The 20,323-nt window shown below is 39.2% G+C and overlaps 1 protein-coding gene across 2 annotated transcripts in view; it reads left to right on the top strand.

Annotated features, from left to right (window-relative positions):
• Positions 1 to 20,323, top strand: part of GABRA3 (gamma-aminobutyric acid type A receptor subunit alpha3) — a 208,790-nt gene that overhangs the window by 66,955 nt on the left and 121,512 nt on the right. For both annotated transcript variants that reach the window (XM_070502259.1, XM_070502258.1), the window contains exon 2: positions 10,675 to 10,851. In XM_070502259.1, the coding sequence (XP_070358360.1) occupies positions 10,712 to 10,851 (140 nt within the window). In that variant the 5' untranslated portion in view covers positions 10,675 to 10,711. The remainder of the gene's footprint in view (positions 1 to 10,674; positions 10,852 to 20,323) is intronic.

Here is a 20,323-nt window from a genome sequence, read left to right as displayed (position 1 = left end):
TAAAAAAGAAAGGAAGCATAGGTGCTTTGAAGTGTAGGTTATATTTTTAGTACCAACATTATTGGTGATCACCGACATAGTAGTTTCAGTGAAAATGATCAGGGAAGAAGGTAGAAGGTAGTTGATAAAAGAATGATTAGATGGTAAGATGGGGTTAACAATTATAAATTACTCTTTAAAGAAGCTTGATTGACAAAGAAAGGAAAGAAGATAACTAGAAAGGAGCATATCAATAGAATTTTTTTTTAATCTGGGAGAAACTTGACTATGTTTATAGTCTAAGAGAAAGGAGTCATTAGAGAAGGAGGGATTTAAGATACAGGCAAGTAGGAGTAGGAGAGTTGATAGAGCGGACGGACTTGATGAGATCAGGGGCTTAGGTTGAGGGGTTATCCCTAAAGGGGACAGGTTAACCTCATTTCTGAAGTGAATGAAAGAGAAAGTAAGTAAGGGTAAATATAAAAGTGAATAAATTTTGTAGATTGGGGCAAGACTGGTCTTAAATTGGTTTCCACAGAGGCAGACTATGAGATTAGGATTCATGTGAAAGTGGTTTATTAGGAAGTGTTTCTGGGAAATACCAATAAAGGAGTGAAAAGTGGGGCAAGAAAGGGAAGGAGGCTAAGCAAAGTCTTGATACTTTGAGACAGTGTGGGTTACACCTCAGCGTTGTCCCCATCAGGGAGCTGCAGTATTTGTACCTCTGCACCTATCAATCCTGGTTAAGGGCTGCCCTGGGTTGGGGACTTAAATTCCCAGGCACTTGTGATTCTCAATTTGCACATGCAAAAGTGGGTTTCAGCAACCTGAGGGCTGCCCTCAGACAAAGAGATGAAGAAGCTGCTTGTTGGAAGAGAAGGCACAGCAGAGTAGGTGTACATGAAAGTGATAAAGAGATCCAAGGAGATATGGATGAAGCACTCTTAGTGTCTGCTATGGATGTTTTGTTTTTATTGATCATCTTGACTTTTTACTAAAAGAAGGTGCAAATTTCCTTGAATAGGCAACTGGAGAAGAATGACAAAAGATTAGAACAGTTGAGAGGGGTAGGGGAGAGAGCTCATTCATGACAAATCAAAGAATCATTGAGTGGTGCTGGCATTGGAGACAGATTTCTTGTGCTGCTGATTTGCATGATTGTGGAATTTTCTTCAGCATCACTCAACAAGTTCTGTCCAAGTTGTGTCCAAGAGAACATGGATTTTTTTGTTGATAGATCCAAGGAAGAATTTCTGGGAAAACACAGTAGAAGGTCATATATGCAAGGTGCTGGTGAAAGAGTAATTCAAGTGATTTACAATTGGGTCCAGCCTTGAAATGAAAGGAAGTAACACTAGGCAAGCCCAGGAGACTAAGAGACAATGGAAGGATCAATAGATAAGAACACTAATTTCAAAAAACAAGTGGAGTAGAAGTAACAGTTTAAAAACTGGAAGAATAATAGAATAAAGACAGAAATTAGAGATACTATAAGATTTGTGATGTGGGAGCAATTATGCATAAGATAGAGAGTGTAGCTAAGGGCATAGATTACTAAAGTAAAATAGAAGAGAAGGTCATAGGGATCGTGCAGGACAAACACTATGATAGATACATTGTCAACACCAACAATGAAATGCTGAAGATGATGGAAGGACATAAAAAGCGAGCTTAGCATTGTTTTTGAATCAATGTGGGGAGGCTAGAAGGAGATCATTGTAAGACTAATGAGGGCAGAGGGTGATATAGATAGGTGGCATGAACCTCAAATGGCAAGGAGTTGTGTGCACACAGAGGAGGAATAGTTTCAAAGTGGTATTGAGGAGATGAGATAATTCTGATTCTGTCTCTCAGTTGCATAATGTATGGAAATATGTGCATGCTACACTTCAGAGGAAAGTTAATGAAGTAGTGTCTTTGACATAAACTCCAATTTACTTAAGGCAAGGAGAAGGGGAGAATTTTCTGTTAAGAGATTGAGGACATGGGAATATTTGTTTCCCATAAAAGGAAGGATTGAAAGGCCGTGGGGGAAAGGTTTTAGAAGGGCAAGATAGTCTTGAGAATATATCTCTGGGAAGGAAAGGATGCGTAGAGTAGTGTGGGCATGAACTCCGGAGAACATTCACTCTTTTTTTCAACAAATATTTTATCGAGTCGCTACCATGTGCCAGGCACTGTTCTATGGCCCAGAAATAGAGATAAAGTCTCTGTACTAATGAAGCTTATATTTAGTGGGGGAAATAGAAAATAGACAAAATATACAATGTAATTTTCAGTAGTGGTACATCCTACAGGAAAAATAGAGGGGCTGGCCCCATGGCTGAGTGGTTAGGTTTGCGTGCTCTGCTTCATGGCCCGGGGTTTCACCAGTTCAGATCCTGGGCGTGGACTTAGCACCACTCATCAAGCCATGCTGGGGCGGCATCCCACATAGCAGAGCTGGAGGGACCTACAACTAGAATATACAATTATGTATTGGGGGGATTTATGGAGGAGGAAGAGGAAGAAGAAGAAGAGGAAGAGGAAGAAGGGGAAGAGGAAGAGGAAGAAGAAGGAGGAGGAGGAGGAGGAGGAGAAAAGACTGGCAACAGATGTTAGCTCAGGTGCCAATCTTAAAAAAAAAAGAAAGAAAAATGGAACTGGAAAGGGATAGAGAGAAATGAGGAAGGAATGTGCAGTTTTAGGTAAGAGTGATGAGGGAAAGTTTCTCTGAAGTGGTGACACAGGGCTAGAATCATAAAGAAAGTGAGGGAGCGAGCCAAACTGATGTATGGAGGAAGAGCATTTATGACAAAGGGAAGAACAAGGGCAAAGCTCCCAAGGCAGGAGCATGTTGGGTGTTTTCAAGGAAGAGTAGGAAAATCAGTATAACTTGATATGAGTAGTGGAGAGGGAAAGTAGAAAGAGGTGAGATTCAGAGGTAGCCGGTGGTCAAATTAAGTAGATCCTTATAGGTCGTGGGAAATACTTTGGATCCAATGAAAATCCACTGGAAAAATTTGAGAATAGGGTGATAAAACCTGACATATTTAAAAACAACTCACTCTGGCTGCTGTGCAGAGAATGGGTTGTAGGGTCAGGAGAGGAAGCAGAGAGATAAGAGGCTATTCATTGCAGTCATGCAGGCAAGAGATGATGGTTTAGACCAGCCTGTGGGCAACGGAGGTGGTAAGAAGTGGTTAGAGTCCGAATCGGTTCTGAAATGAACTGGATAAGCTGGTAGTTTGAATATAGGGTGTAGAAGAGAGAAATTAAGGTGTAGCTGTGGATTGGGTATGGGGGGATTTAATACGGGGTATGTAAGAGAGACAAGTGCTTGGTCTAGTGTTCCTCTCTTTCTTCACTGATTCCCTTTTGGGTGGTTTTGTTCACTGTTGTATTCCTAGCACCTAGAACAGTGCCTGGTACATAGACGGTGCTCCATAAATTTTGAATGAATGAATAAGAAGAATGGTTTCAGTGGAGGGATAGGTGAAAATACATGATTGATGTAAGTGGTATGAGAGAATGAGAAGTGAGGAAGTTGAGACAGTGATACCGAAAATTATTGACATGAGTTACTATAATGGGAAAGAGAAATTGGGAAAGAGTTGGAAGGGATGTCAGGTCAAGGGAGGGCTTTCTTTTTCTTAATGATGGATGGTGCTACATCTTTTTTTTTAATTCTGTAAGGAGTGAACCAGTGGAGAGGAAAAAGCTTACAAGTGTGGGGGAGATAAGAAAGTCCCCAAAGTAAAATCCTTGAGCAGGAGACAGGGAATGGGATCAGTGGCACATATGGAAGGGATGGTGTTATATAGGAGCATAAACACCCCTGGTAACGAGGGGAAAGATAGAGTGTATGACAGAGATTCAGGTAGATTAGTATCATAGATATCAGGAGGATGAGGTCTTCTGATTGTTTTATTTTTCCTGATAAAATAAGAAGCACAGCCATCTGCTGAGGATCTGGTAGAAGAGTTATTGGAGATTTAAGGAGAAAAAAGAAAGTAAAGAAGTAGATGTTTCAGAGAGTGGGAGAGTAAATTGGTTTGGCGAATGTAGGAGGATCATGGGACATTTGAAGTGTGTTGAGGGAAATTTAAAGAGAGACTAGTCAGGCATAATTACACATTTTTCTCCAGCTATATTTAGCTGCTCATTTGCAGGCAAAGAGATGGATTCAACCAGGGCTTATGTTTTTCTAGGTAGTTACAACAGAGTAAGAGAGAGGCAAGTGTGTTGAGGGCACATACCTGAGAATGATTATAATGATTTTAATTATGGACGAAGTATGTAATCCAAGTAGGATAAGAAAAGAAGTAAGAACATGAAGGTGATGATGGGCAATTTAAAGGTGGTAAAATCAAGGGATTAGAGATAAGGAGGGTAGAAGAGTTGACAGTATGAAGGTACTGGATGAAAAAGGTTGGAAAGATGTGGTCAGATAGTTATTTGAGATCATGAGTTTATGTAATGACAAGATTTAGGATATGACCATTGAAATGAGTGACTTGATTAGGGTGGAGCTGAGGCTCATCGGAGGGCAAGAGGTCAAGGAATTGACTTGTAGCTTATAGTGACGAAAGATTACTATATATCAAATGTAATGCTTAATGCTACACATGAATTATACCATTGAATTCTCGTAACACTCCTATATGGCAGTGTTATCATTATCAACCTTTTATAGACGAGAATGTTGAGTCGAATCACTCACCCAATATCAGATTTCTATGTGGTATATCAAGAATTGGAACTAAGATCTTTCTGACTCCAAAACCTTTAATAATGGCAGTGCTTTGAGGCTGGGTGGAATTAGATGGCCTCAAATGAAATTGGTGACAAATTGAGGCAAAGAAATGGCAGCATGGGCTTTGTAGCATCTGGGTGGCAGCACTTGGGATGCCTCTGTTCAGGTAAAGTTCTGGCAGATAGCGCCTCGTAGCATCCAAGCAGTGGAGTTGTAGACAGAGTGTCAGTATCTGGTAGTTTCTAGGCACTGAGGTAAAGAAGTTTTAGGAATTCTAATAGGAGACTGTGTTGTATCAGCGCCTTGTACATAATAGGTGTGCAAATATTCATGATAAAATGAATTTGTATTTGGGCAAGATCTAACAGCAGACTCATCGTGGTAGCAGGTCTTTAGCCAGGCATTTTATATATGTTATATTATTTAATCTTTAGTATTCTTAGAGGATGAGTATTATTATCCCTGTTTTACATTGAAGAAGGAGATCTTTAAAGCTTAACACTTGCTTTCGGTAGTTCTAAGTAGTCTCTTGATCTAGTGGGTTCCAAAGCCCATCCTACACTCTATCCCCTATACTATCTTACCTCATTTATGGATGTGATTTTTTCAAAATAATATTCATTTATTTATTCATTAACTCCACATTACTTATCAGGCACTCTTCTATGCATTGGGCATATATCTGTGATTAAAACAAGCAAATTCCTTGTCCCCATTGAGCTTATATTCTACTTGGGAAACAGACAATAACAAAAAACATAAAATATATATTAGAAGTACAAAGGAGGAAAAATAGAGCAGGCATCTGCATAGGAACTATCCGGGATGTGTGAAGGATTGAAATTTTAGATAGGGTGGTCAGGGAAGGCCTCAATGGGAAAGGTGATATTTGAATACAAACCTGAAGTGAGAGAAGGAAGAACCTATCTGGAAACTGGATGAAAGAATATTATAGGTAGACGCAATAACAAGTGCAGAGGCCCTAGAACGGGAGCATGCCTGGCATATTCAATGAGCAGCAAGGAGGCCATAGTGGTTGAAGTGGAGTGAGTGAGAAGAGGGTAGTAGAGGATGTTAACTAGCTGTTGGGGGATTAGATCATGTAGGTCCTTGTAGATCTTCATAAGCCTTTTGAAATGGGAAGTGATTGGAGGGTTTTGAGCAGAGGAGAGACATATCTTACTCAACATTTTAAAAGTTCACGTTGTCTGCTGTATAGAGAACAGACTGTAAGGAAACAAGGGAAGAAGCAGCAAGACCAATTTAAGAGGGTTTTACAAGGGTCTCAGCAAGAGCTGCTGAGCCAGAGTCATAACAGCAGAAATGATGACCAGTGGTTTTATTCTGTATATGTTTACTTTTGAATGGAATGCCAATGAGACTTACTGATGGATTGGATGTGTGATGAGAGTAAAAGAGTCAAGAATAAAAACTTAGAACAAATGGGGCTGGCCCCGTGGCCGAGTGGTTAAGTTCGCGCGCTCCGCTGCAGGCGGCCCAGTGTTTCGTTGGTTCGAATCCTGGGCGCGGACATGGCACTGCTCATCAAACCACGCTGAGGCAGCGTCCCACATGCCACAACTAGAAGGACCCACAACAAAGAATATACAACTATGTACCAGGGGGCTTTGGAGAGAAAAAATAAAAAAAAAATCTTTAAAAAAAAAAACAAAAAAAAACTTAGAACAAATGGAGGGGTGGAGTTCAATTACGTGAGATGAGAAAGACTACAGGAGGACCAGGTCTGTGTGTGTGTGTGTGTGTGTGTGTGAGTGTGTGTGTGTGGAGGTGGAAATCTGAACCTCAGATTTGAACATGTTAAGTTTAAGATGCTTCTCAGACATCTAAGTGCAGATACGGGTTGCAGGAGAGATCTGGGATGGAGATATTAATATGTAAGTCATCAGCTTATTTCCCTATTTTTTGTTCCTTGTATTGTCTTTTAGCTTTTAAGTGGAGTGAATTGGTTGAGTAACCATTTGCTATTTTGGCTGCACAATCACATATTATGGTGGCTTGAGCATATGTCGTGATTGTGTGCTCATACACCATGGATAATCCATTGTAACACCAAGATTATCTGAACCTGCACAAGGGCTGTCTCCTCATATTTTATGGCCATCTGCTCCTACCACAGGCATTTGCTATTGTGCCCATGGTTATCTGAATATGTTCATTGGTTGTAAGCTCATATGTCATTAGAGTTTATCTGTGTGCTGTCCTTATATGAGCATACACCATGGTTGCCTATGTTTACAATGTGGTCTGGCTTCTTCATACTAACTTTAAAACTAGTCTTTGTTTAAATTCTGCTCATGCAGCATAGTTGTTTGAAGATCCATGTCATTATATGATGTTCCTTTGCTGTAATTTCCAGTTTATTCACCATGGATGGGTGTACTATATCCGTTTGTTCATATGTTATAGACAGCTACTTATTCACCACAGTCATCGGTACTCGAAAGATATCAGTTCTTCACTGTGGCCACTTACATCTATATCTCACCTCTCTGCTCCAGTGAAAAACATTTGAGCATGTCTGCCTACTCTTGCACCACAGCCTTCTGTTCCTGCATCATGGTGTTCTACTCCCCTAGCATGGCCATCTGCTCTTAAACCATGTTGCTTAATTCCTGTATCATGGTTGCCATGATACATACAGTGTGTGTGCACACATCACGGTTAAGGACTAATATACCAAATATCTCTTCGCATGTATCATGGTTGTCTAAGCATATACCATAGTTATCTCCAGCTACATGGATACTTTATCATGTTTGAAGGCTCTTTGTTCAAGTGTCATGGTTTTCAATTTATGCACTATGGTCACTTGAAAATTCACCAAGTTTGTCATAAGAAGAATTTTGGGCATCTGCTCTCCTACAGTCTTTGTCTGCACTTGTTTGATGATCATCTGAGCATGTACCATGGATGTATGTTCATTTAATGCTAATATATGCTAATGTGTTATATTACTCTGTACATATACCAGGGTTGGGTGCTGTTGGGAACTTGCTAAGGCTACCTGCTCTAGTGGTATTTTTTTTAATTAAAAATTTAATTGTGGTTAAAAAACACATTAAAAACTGTTTTTTAACTGTATAGTTTATTAGAGTTAAATATATTCACATTGTTGTGCAATAGTCCAGTGGCATGCATTTGATCAGGTACAATGTCTTAATGGAGTGTATACCAAGCCCTCTTTTCTTGTTCAGTGATTATTAGGCTCAGGCATTATGGTTTTCTGATATATACCATGGTCAGAGGTTTTATACTATAAATGTCTTAACATGTGTTATAATAATGATATTTGCTAACAAAGTGTTATAGTAGTTGGAGGGCACAAATTATATCCAACCTCTTCTATGTATGATGGCTGTCTTCTCACGCATAATGGTTATTTGAACATGTGCTTTAGTCATGTGTTCATATAATATTACTGTCTTCTTATGTATCATACTGTATACCATAGTTTTCTCCTTCCAAATCATGGGCATTTGCTTCTGTGTCATTGGCATCTACTCTTAATGTGAAGGTTTCCTGCTTGTTTACCATGATCACTTGAACATAACCCATAATTATATACTAGAATAGCATAGTTGAACACATACTGTGGGTCTCTTTGCTCATGCAGCATGGCCATCTTCTATACCCAGAATTGTTACTCATGCACTCATGTTTTCTGAGTATCCATTGTGGTTCTGTCTTGTATTCCATGGATTGTTTCTGCAATTTGGACTTCACATCCTATACCAAGTCTCTTTGTTCCTATAGAGTAATTGTCAGTCGCGTATCATGATTATCTGAGCATTAATCTTTGTTATGTGATCACACAACATTACAGTCTGCTAAAGCACTGTGGATGTTTGAGCATATATCATGGTTACCGCTCATACTATGGATGTTTCCCTTGCCCCAGAGTTGTTTGCTCATGAACCATATTTTCTTATTCATACGCTATGGTTTTCTGAACTGTACTGTTTCTGTTCATTTCTGTAAAATGACCATCGACTTACAGCTCATGAATCATGAATGTCACAGCATTAGACTGATCATAAGACATTGCTGTTTTTGTGAAACAAAAATTGTCAAATATTGGCAACTTTTTATGATGCAGGCTAATAATACATCTATTTCTATCTATAATGCGGACAATGCTTCATGTCAGAAGTCCATCTTCTTCATTATCATAGTTTTCTATGCCTGTATCAGATTGTGTTGGGGCTCCTGTAGCTGATGTATTACATTAAGAATATGCTGATTACGACCTGCTGAATGAGGATGCACAAGCCACCCACACAGGCCTGGCAGGTACTTCCCTCAGCCTCCAAGTTCCAACTTTAGGGAAGTGAAAACCCCAGGGTCACTTTGATTGAAGGCACAGTTTCAATACACCCACGCAAAGGAAGCAAAGTCACGAGATTTATCACTCACAGATCCCACAATGGGGCAGAGGGGTGCAATGAGCTGGGGGAAGGGCAGTTCTCCATGCCAGGTCATGAGCAAGCAGGAGATAGAGAGCAGCGTAGCCAGCACCTATTACTTGTAATGTGGTTGGGGCAGAGGTCACTAACTTTTCACAGGCTTAACTATAAGTGGTTATTTTAAAAGGTGCCCCAGGAAAAGCAAAGCAGGAACTTGTGGTGGAAATCCTAAGCTCCAGTCCTTATCTAAATGTCCAGACTCTGGGTGTGAGCAGGGTTCTCATACTGTAATGCCTGGGCAGCAACTCAAAATAGCTGTTTTCCCATCACACAGATTCAAGAAGACAATCCTAGTGGCTGATTTTTTGGGGATGAGATCAGTTTAGAAAGACTTGTTCTTCATCTTCTCATCAACCAGAATAGCTCTCCAGCCTGTATCTGTTTTACATATTAGTCTCTTGCATAAACCTTCCTTAGAAAAAAGTTTCACATCTTTCCATTCCTTCAGAAAGTTAAAACACTGACATGGCTGAAAAAGAGTATGGGGTTGGCTCAGAGTTAGGTCTCCTTCAAGTGGTCAATGTTTCAGATTCAAAGAAGCCATAAGGTTTAGAGATAGCAAGCAAGTGCCACTTTACACTGTTTTCTTAACCCCATTTCTTGGGTAAACCTCCACCAGTCCAGAGTTCATAAAACAACCTTGCATATAGGCAACTCTAAATAACATAATCCTATCGGCGTAATTTGCTGACCTGTTAGGGACTTCTGTACCGGGAGCTAAGGCTTGGATTTATTTTTTATGTTGTGGCCCCTATATGGGGCGGCTTTGTCCTCAACTCTCTTTGTGGAGAAACATTGCATTCCTATTCAAGAGCCATGGTGTCTCATCATTCAGCATTTTCTCAACCTGATTCAGGGGAAACAGTTCATCTACCCCAGGCCCTTGATCTTTTGGAAAATTGCTCAACTGTATCAAGATGAGAATCAATCCCAAAAATGCTATAAAGAGGCTCCAGGTCTTAATATTCTACGATTGTCTACAATATTACACAGTTAATTATGGCAAAGGCATTTGTGATGGTACAAATCAAATGGGATTGGGGGGAAGTAAAATGAAGACATGAGAGATTATTTTAAGCTCTTGGATTATACGAGGTAACTGAGGCTGAGAGAAGTGCTGTGACTCATCTAGTCATGGGAAGACAGACAAAGAGCTGGAACTGTAACCTAAGACTTCTTTACACTGCCCTTTCTTAGATGGGCTATGGTACACTGCCCTTAACACTGCCCTTTACACTCTTTACACTGCCCTTTCTTAGATGTGCTCTGGTACATTCAAGTGAGGGATATGCTTGGGGTGAATTTCGGTGGCATTGATGAATTAGGGAAAGGGGACTGTCACATTAGGCATTTAGTAACTGGATACCAGGGAAGTAAAATGACTCTAATAGTGTTGAATAAAATCTTTTTTTAAAACCTCTTCTTCCCCCGTCCCTTTGTCTTCTACTCCTTTCCCCTTCCTCTTTCCCTGAACAGGGATCTCACAGGTCTCTGCAAGTTGGTGCCTAAGAAGATGATAATCACACAAATGAGTCACTTCTGCATGATCAGCCTTGGTCTTCTCTTCCTGATTAATATTCTCCCTGGAACAACTGGCCAAGGGGAATCAAGACGACAAGAACCTGGGGACTTTGTGAAGCAGGATATTGGCGGGTAAGAGCCTTTAACTCCTAGAACAAAAGAAGGCTGTGATAAATTCTTGCCTTAGACCAAAACTTTTGATTTTTTTCCCAGATGAACTCAAGTACTCTGGTCCCTGATATTCAGACATTGCACTGTATTTGGAAAAACATCATCAGCTCAGACTCTTAAGGTAGAAAGAGATCTCAAAGTTCTTCTTGGGCAACTCTCTAGCCCGTGTTTGAATTCCCTCTTAGCATTTTAAAAGCAGTTCTCTCCAGCCATTTGCTCTCAATTTTCTCTTTTATCCCTTGGATCTTCAATGTGTCTCTTTATTGGTTCTGTCCCATTAGCACTTAAATGTGATTAAGAATCTCTCAACTTAAATTTAAAGATTTTATTTTTTTCCTTTTTCTCCCCAAAGCCCCCCAGTACATAGTCATATATTCTTTGTTGTGGGTCCTTCTAGTTGTGGCATGTGGGATGCCACCTCAGCGTAGCTCAACAAGCAGTGCCATGTCTGTGCCCAGGATTTGAACCAATGAAACACTGGGCTGCCTACAGTGGAGCGTGCGAACTTAACCACTTAGCCACGGGACCAGCCCCTCAGCATAAATTTAAAAATATTCCTTCCAGGGGCCAGCTCCGAGGCCTAGTGGTTAAGTTTGGTGCACTCTGCTTCAGCTGCCTGGGTTGGGTTCCCAGATGCAGACCTACACCACTCATCAGCAGCCACATACAAAATAGAGGAAGACTGGCATAGATGTTAGCTGAGGGTGAATCTTCCTCAGCAAAAAAACCAAAACAAACAACCAAACAAAAGTTCCCTCCAGTTAGTACCTTAAATCTTTGCTTCTCTTCACAGTCATGCTTCTTGAAGAAGGAGTTTTCTTTATTGTCTCTACTTACCCACTGCTTGTTTTTCCACCACTGCTGTCTGACTTCCAACCCCATGACTCTAAGGCAACTTCTGCAACCAAGATGACCAGTGTTGACTCTGTTGCTAAAATGCACACTTGTTGGTTCTTATGTTACTCAATTTCTTTAGTAGCGTGAAGCAACATTCAACATTGTTGACTTTTCTCTTCTTCCTTAACTACTTTTTATTATGAAATAAAACATATATATAAAAATTGCATAAAATATAAACGTATCGTTTAAGAATAATTCTTTCTTTGACTTCAGAGACACCATAATTCCCTGGTTCTTAGATTAGGTTCTCTAGAAGCAGGGCCTGAGACAAGGATTCCTAAGCAAATGGATTCTTGAGAGAGTCCTCTCAGAGAATCTTGTAAGGAAGTAAGAGAAGTGAGATGAGGAAGGGGAAGAAGTAAAGCAAAGGTGCGATTTTACTTGAAGCGTAGCCTCCATTTGACCTCATGGGGAGATTTGGAGTGTGAATGGCACTCCAGATTTGGCCCACCTTGAGGCTAGGGGCCTGGGCTTTTGTAGCCTCATCTCAATCAGTCATTGCCTGTGAGCTGACTGGTAGAAGACATAACCTCTCAGGCATTTTAGGGTGAGGTGGCTCCCTTAGGTCAATGGTAATAATCAGAATTAGCTGGGGGATGGTTTCATTGGCCCGGGAAAAGAGATCTGGACATATTACCAATAGTAAATAGTATAATTGGTTTTCCTCACGGTTTTATGGCTATGCTTTTTAGAATATTTTCCACAATATTACATAGCTCTATCAGAGGCCTTTGTGATATGAAGATCTTTTGCAATCTCTTTGGTAATCTTCCTCTTTCTTTGTTCATTTCTCAGGTGTTGGTGTTTTTCTTTGTTTTGTTCTAGGTGCTCTTCTTACCATATAGACTGTAAGTGATTTCATCCATCTCTGTGACATTGTTACCTTATATATATGCCAACGACTCTTGTCTGAATTGCCGTTCCTAACTTCTCTTGAGAATCAGACCTCTAAATCCAACTATCTATTGGACAGGTCCACTTGGCTGTTCCGTAAACTCCTTAAACTAAGCATGTCCAAAGTAGTCTCATCATTTCCATCTCCCTCCTCCACTTTAAAAACAACAACAAAAACCAAACAACAAGCAAACATAACATGCTCCTCTTCCATCTCTCTTTGTTTCAATCAACGACACCACCATACAGCCCATTGCTCAAGCCAGAAACTTGGAATCATTTTTGCCAGTTTTCTACCCTTCGCTCTCCAGATTGAATCAATCACCAAGATCTGTCATTTCTACCTCCCGCACCCCTTGAATTCATTTACTTTTCCTAACTTTCCTCTTACCACCCTAGTTTAATCCAGTGTTGTCTTTCACTTGGACAACTGCAAGAGTCTCTAACTGGTCTTACTTCCTGAAGTCTTGCTCCCAACAAAACTGGCTTCCACTCTGTAGCTAGAGTTTCTTCTACAATACAATATCTATCCTGTTTAGAGTCATTTAATGGCTTCCTACTGTCCCTGGATTAAAGTCCAAACTTTTTAACATGATTTTATAAGGCCCATTTTGATCCAGCCTCTACCCATCTTGTCAGCCTTATTTCGTAGTCCTCCTGTCACCAAACTCTTGTGTTCTTTAGCTATATTGAACTTCTTTTGACTTTAAAATCCCATCACATTCGACCCCCTTAGGCTTGAAATATTTCAGTATTACACAGGATATTTTATTGTTTGATAGTGGCTTTTTTGTTGTTGTTTTACATTTGGCTACTGTCCCCTATTCTTGGAAGCATTAGGACTTGTTCCTAATTATTTTTGCAGGGTTGATTATCTTAGTGTACTTTGAGTCTTTCCATCTTCTATCACATTTTCAACAGTAATCTCTGTGGCTGAGGGCTACCGATCTGGACTGATATGTCCTTAGAAAGGTTTCCCATGAGGCCCTTTTTGTTCTTTACCCCATTCTGGAAAAACACACTAATTCTATTTCATTAAATCCTCATGTACTGACTTCACTGGGCTATGATAGATGCTCTAAATAAGATGGAAATTTTAAATAAATGAACCTTACCTCTTCAAATGTTAAAGCCTTTTTAATTTTAACTTTGAGAATAAAGTTCTCTAAAAATGTATTGCATCTTTTATTATAATCCTAAGCAAGGATTTTGAACAGAATAGTCCCTTTTATTGGTGGCTTTATGGTCATCATAAAGAATATTCAGTATGTTCATTCTATATCTGCCTTTTTCATTTTGTGTCTCCATCCTCAGTGTTAGTTGTGACCTTTCTTGTTTACATGGGTTTGTTTACAGGCTGTTGGTGCTTAGAAAACCAGATAAAGAAGCCTTTTAGTAATTATATTAAAGAGAAGCCCAAGAGATCCTGCTTGAAAAAGCAGAAAGAAGTGCTTGAATATAACACGGGGCATTAGAAACTTTGGGGGGTTTACTTTCTTCCAAGTCCAATGCAATTCATGCTTTGGAGGGATGAGACAACTAAAAGCCTGGCTCCAAATATTTGGTTTGGAACTGTATTTGTATTTTCTAGAAATAAAGGAACAAATACAAATTTAAAACATATGGTTTATGCTGATAGTTCCGATATTTAGAAGAGCTGCTCCTTCTTTTTGTTTGCTTGTTTTGATATCTTCTGAATGATGTTTTTGTGTGTTGAAAAAAATCCATTTGCTGCATTATTTTATCTACTTTTAGTGTTTTATTCAATTGAATCACCTGGGATGGCTACCCAAGGAGCTACAACAATCAACAGTAGTTTATTGACCAGTACTTTGTATAGCTCATGTGCCCAATGCAATGGTTCTCAATGTTCAGTATGTGTGAGCAAGGAAGAAGGCTCCACATCTGGAGATTGTAATTTAGTAGCTCTGGGGATAGCGCTTAAAAATCTGTATTTTCTCAAATGCCCCAGTTGATTCTGATGTAAGGAATCTTTTACAATACTTTGGGGACACAGTCCTTGTCTCGAGGAACTAACAGTATAGTTAGGGATGCGATATTCTGGAATTTCAGAGTAGCAGACTTGGGAAAACCCACAGAGAGCATCTAGTCTGAGTCCTCATTTTCTGCCTGAAGAAATTGAGGTCCAGAAAAGGAAACGGACTTTTCTAAGACATTATAGCAATTTAATAGGAGAGCTGGGTCTGGAACACTAGTCTCTGATTCCCAGTCCCATATTCTTAAGGAAAAGCTACAGGGAACAATTTCAGCTTCACATAATAAAGACATTTCTTAGACTCTTACTTCCTGGTCCAGTATTTTGACCATCGACAAATGAGAACTATATGTGTGAACAGTGTTAGGTTGAACCATTATGAAACTGTCATTTTTCTGGGTCAAAATGGTCAAATATAAGCAATTTCCTAATGGGCCAACCTAAGTATCAAATAAGCGCCAAATGGATCTTTTGTCCAAGTCTGACTGCAATTTATTGAAACTTGAGATGTGTATCAGTCAGGACCCCAAAGAAAACAGATGAGGCATTTCAATTAACATTGTTTGAAGAGGGTAGAATTGCAAAGGGACTAATTGTAAAGGTATGGTCTGGGTGTAGGGGCACCCCAGGGGATAGGGGAAGAACCTAAGGCCGGCAGCAGTTATGTCATATAAAACATGTTTTTAAAAGAGGTGCAGAGACCTTTGGTGGAGGAGATTTCACAAGGAGAGAGCCAGGGGATTACCAACTCAAACTTTGCTCTTCTTCCTCCCTCTGATCTTGAGACAAGGAGGCCAAACCCAAGTCGAAGCCAGAGGCCGTGGGAGCCCTGTTTGTCTAGTTCATACGGGTCAGCCTTATAGGAAAGAGAACAGGGTGGAGAAGAGTAGAGAATATATCTGGAAGGGGAAATGAAAGACATCAGGCACAACGTCTCATTTTTACACGTTTAAGAATAGAGTAGAAACTGATTTTGGATGGATGTGACACCATATCAACACTTTTTCTGCGTCAAGGTTATATGGTGGTGGCAGCGGTGACAGCAGATACGGTGAACTTAAGAGTAAATGGTTGGGGGATTGCTTATTTGTTTCCTTGCCACGTACATGGCCTGACTTGTGTACCAAAGGTGTCAGTCATTATGTATGTTTTCATCTTGGAAGATATTTTCTTGGGGCTCTTAATCTCAGAATAAACTGGCACCTGTGACCACATGTGTAAATACAAAGTTACTAAGAAGGCATGAACAACTTGGTTTTTATTTTCCTTTAACTCAGCCAATACTGTGAACAAGTGGGGCACATGCTGAGTAGGTGTGTCTCAAGCCAATTGTGATTTGAAGTGTAAGTATGAAAGGTCCAGTCCCTTCCATGTGCATATAATCTCTATTATGGAATCAATACATCAATACTTTTACCATTCAATCCTCAAATCTTGAATTTTCAGAACCAGATACAGGACATGAGTGGCTGTCAGTCCTAAGCCCCTACCCTGGTCAAGAGTTCCTCCTGCATTATGCTTGATAATCTACCGGTTTGAATCCCTCCAGTGATAAACCGCCCTACTCCCACAGGGCATAGCTCTAAGAGTTGGAAGGTGCTTCCTATGTTTAGAAGTCCACCTTCCTCTAATGTCTACCAGTTGTAGGCCCCTATAGCACTTGCTTCCTTTTTCACATAACAGCTCTCAGAGCTACTCTATGCTTTCTTGTCTACAGGATAACTCTCATTACTTTCAACTATTCTCCTCACATGATATGGTTTTCCAGACATTGCTTCAACCTGGACACTATGCTTTGCTTTCTAATTAGCTTTTTCTTGAAACCCAATTCAAGACTTTATTCTTATTTATAGTTCTCATATTCCATCATGTTAGTTTAAAACTTATATTTAAATAACTCTCACTATGTACCAAGCATGATTCTAAGTGTTTTACATATGTTAATTCATATAGTCCTTATAACAGTCCTGCTAGCTAGGTGCTGCTATTATTCCTGTTTCACAGATGAAAGATGGAAGCACAGAGAGGTCAAGTAACTTGCCAAAGCTCACACAGCTAGAAAATGGCAGAGCCAGGACTGAAATGTAGACAATCTGACTCTAGATTCCACACTATTACCTGCTACGATGTATCGCTTTTCATGCATTTTACCACTTTTAAGTAAGAGTTAGTCACGTGTTCATTTCTTTTATGTACATGGACATTTACTTATGTATAGCAATCCCTCAATCTCTGAATACCTAATATCTCAGCCACATGACTGGCCTGTGCTAAAATAGAGCAAGTGCAATTTTTTATAGGAGATGGAGGACTAAGAAATATCATTTTCCCTTTTGAAGTAGAAATGTGGCATTTGTGACACAGGGCAGGGCTGGACATTTGAAGACAGGATCAAGAATACTTGGTAGGTGATGCCGTAATTTCCTATTACATCATGTCAGGAAAGAAAGGTTTTCTCAGTATTACTGATGCTAAATGTGATCTCTTGGTTAAGGTGATGATTGTCAGGACTCTCCATTGTAAGGATACCAGCAACCAGGGTTGTTTGAGAGATTTGAGCGGGCCAGCTCATTGCTTTAATCATGGCCATGGGTATGGGGTTGAGAGTAAATAATAGTGGGGAAGAGAATATTCCTAGTACTGTAGTTTCCCCTTCTTTTGTGTCATAATTCCTTCCTCCATATAGTCAGTGTCAGAAATGGTTCTTAGGCTGGCCTATGAAAGTCCACTTAACCAGAAATGTTGCTGAAATACTGCTCGTGGATTGGCAACATGGTTACAATCATTCAGGTAAATTATGAGAAATAAAGACTTGTGTAGCCTTGCCTGGAAAAATAGCTATGTTTTATGGCGTTGCTTCAAAGGAAGAATGTACCTTTAATTCTTTGCAAACTTTGGAACACAATTCATTTTAAGTTGGGGCATGTCTGCTTATGGTCACGTATGGAATCGTATCTCTAATGTCTGGTACCTTATTTAATCATTCACAACATTTACTAGTCAAATCTCCTGTGTGTTTCTGTGAAGCAGTGGCTTTCGGTTACTAAGAAGGCATGAAGGACTTGGTTTTTATTTTTAACTCAGTAAATAGTGTGAACAGGTGGGGTACATGTTGAGTGGGTGTGACTCAAGCCAATACTTCTCTAGTTTCATTGTCAGTCTATAGAAGCTATTTAAGAAAAGAACAGTTGTCTGTTTGTGACAGATTGGACATATTCTAGGCAAAAAGTACTTTTTTTCTTTGAGTGGCTTCTGTAAAGATGTTAGGATGTGTGATATTGAATTCCAGGTGTTTCTCATTCCCTTCCCAGTGTATACCTGGCATCCCTAGTGCTGAATCTTTAGCTAGACCTTTCCACTTCAGGGAATGGCTGGGCTTGGAAAATGAAAACATGGAGACTATTGGGAAATGGTGAGTAATCTGATTTGGCTACGATTTCCGGTCAGAAAGAGACGTAGTGAAATTTACAACTGTAAAAGTATATTGGGAACAGATTGCATATTCACAGCAGGCTATGAATCTCAGTCAGGCTAAGGAGTCAGCTTTCATTTGGTAAGCCACGAAGAATTATGGAAGGTTTGTAAGCAGTGCAGAGACATGATCTGAAGAGGGATCTTTTAAAAATACTTATTTTTTATTGAGATACTATTGACATATAACATTCTGTAAGTCTAAGGTATACAACATGTTGGTTTGATACATTTATGTATTGCAGTATGATTACTACAGTAGCATTAGTTAACACCTTTATTACGTCACATGTTTATCATTTTTTTCTGTGTTAAGAACAGTAAAGATTTAGTCTCTTAGCAACTTTGAAGTTTATAATACAATATTGTTGACTATAATCACTATGTTGTATATTAGATCTCCAGAACTTATCTACTAGCTGCAAGTCTGTACCCTTAAACAACACCTCTCTAATTTCTCACCTGCCAGCCCCTGGTAACCATCATTCTATTCTCTGTTTTTACAAGTTCAGTTTTTTAGATTCCACACATAAGTGAGATCATACGGTATTGTCCTTCTCTGACTTATCTCACTTAGCATAATGCTTTCAAGGTTGTCAAAATTGCGGGATTTCCTCCTTTTTTGTGGCTGAATAATACTCCATTGTATATACCACATCTTTTTTATACATTCGTCCATTGATAGACACTTAGTTTGTTTCCATATCTTGGCTATTGTAAATATTATTGCAGTGAAAATGAGGGTGCAGCTATCCCTTCAAGATACTGATTTCAATTCCTTCAAATATCCACCCAGAAGTAGGATTGCTGGATGGTATGGTACTTCAATTTTCATTTCTTTTAAGTAACCGCTGTACTGTTTTCCATGATGGCTGTACCAATTTACATTCCCATCAACAGTGTATAAGGGTTCCCTTTTTTCTACACCTTTCCCAACATTTGTTATCTGTCTTTTTGATAGAAAGCCATCCTAACAGGTTTAAGGTGATATCTCATTGTGGTTTTGATTTGCATTTCCCTGATGATTAGTGATGTTGAGCACCTTCACATATACCTGTTGGCCATTTGTGTGTCTTCTTTGGAAAAATGTCTATTCAATACTTTTGCCCGTTTTTAAATTGGATTATCTTCTCTTTTGCTATTGAGTTAAATGAGTTCTTTATATATATTTGGATATTAGTCCCTTATCATATATATGGTTTGCAAATATTTTCTCCCATTTCATAGGTTATCTTTTCAATTTATTGATTGTTTCTTTTGCTGTGCAGAAGCTTTTTAGTTTAATGTAGTCACACTTTTTAGTTTAATGTAGTTTATTTTAGTTTTTGTTGCCTATGCTTTTGGTGATTTATTCAAGAAATCATTGCCTAGAACAATGTCAAGGATCTTTTTTCCTATGCTTTCTTCTATGAGTTTTATAGTTTCAGGCTTTACATTTAAATCTTTGATTCCTTTCAAGTTAATTTTTATGAGTGGTATGAGATAGGAGTCCAATATCATTTTTTACAAGTGGATATCCAGTTTTCCCAACACCATTTATTGAAGAGACTGTCTATTGTGTATTCTTGGCACAACTGTCGAAGATCAGTTGACCATAAATATGTTGGTTTATTTCTGGGCTCTCTGTTCTGTTCCATTGATCTATGTGCCTGTTTTGAGGCCAGTACCATACTGTTTTGATTACTATAGTGTTGTAATATAGCTTGAAATCAGGTATTGCAATGCCTCCAGCTTTGTTCTTCTTTCTCAGGGTTGCTTTGGCTATTTTGGGTCTTTTGTGGTCTCAAACAAATTTTAGGATAGTGTTTCCTATTTCTGTGAAAAATATCATTGGAAATTTGATCAGGATTGCATTGAATATGTGGATGACTTTGGGTAGTATGGACATTTTCACAATATTAATTCTTCTAGTTTAGAAGCACAGGATATCTTTCCATTTATTTGCATCTTCTTCAATGTCTTTCATCAATGTCTTATAGTTTTCAGTGTACTGGTCTTTTACCTCCTTGGTTAAATTTATTCTTAAGTATTTTATTGTTTTTAATGCTATTATAAATGGGATTGCTTTCTTAATTTATCTTTCAGATAATTTGTTATTAGTTTGTAGAAATGCAACTGAGGGAAGCAGAGGTTGCCCTGGTAATGGTGGGGCAGAGCCCCAGTCTGCGATCA

Source organism: Equus asinus, chromosome X, assembly GCF_041296235.1.
Source record: "Equus asinus isolate D_3611 breed Donkey chromosome X, EquAss-T2T_v2, whole genome shotgun sequence".
Lineage (NCBI taxonomy): Eukaryota > Metazoa > Chordata > Mammalia > Perissodactyla > Equidae > Equus > Equus asinus.
Note: the sequence above shows the minus strand (reverse complement) of the source record. Positions and strands in the feature narration are given on the sequence as shown.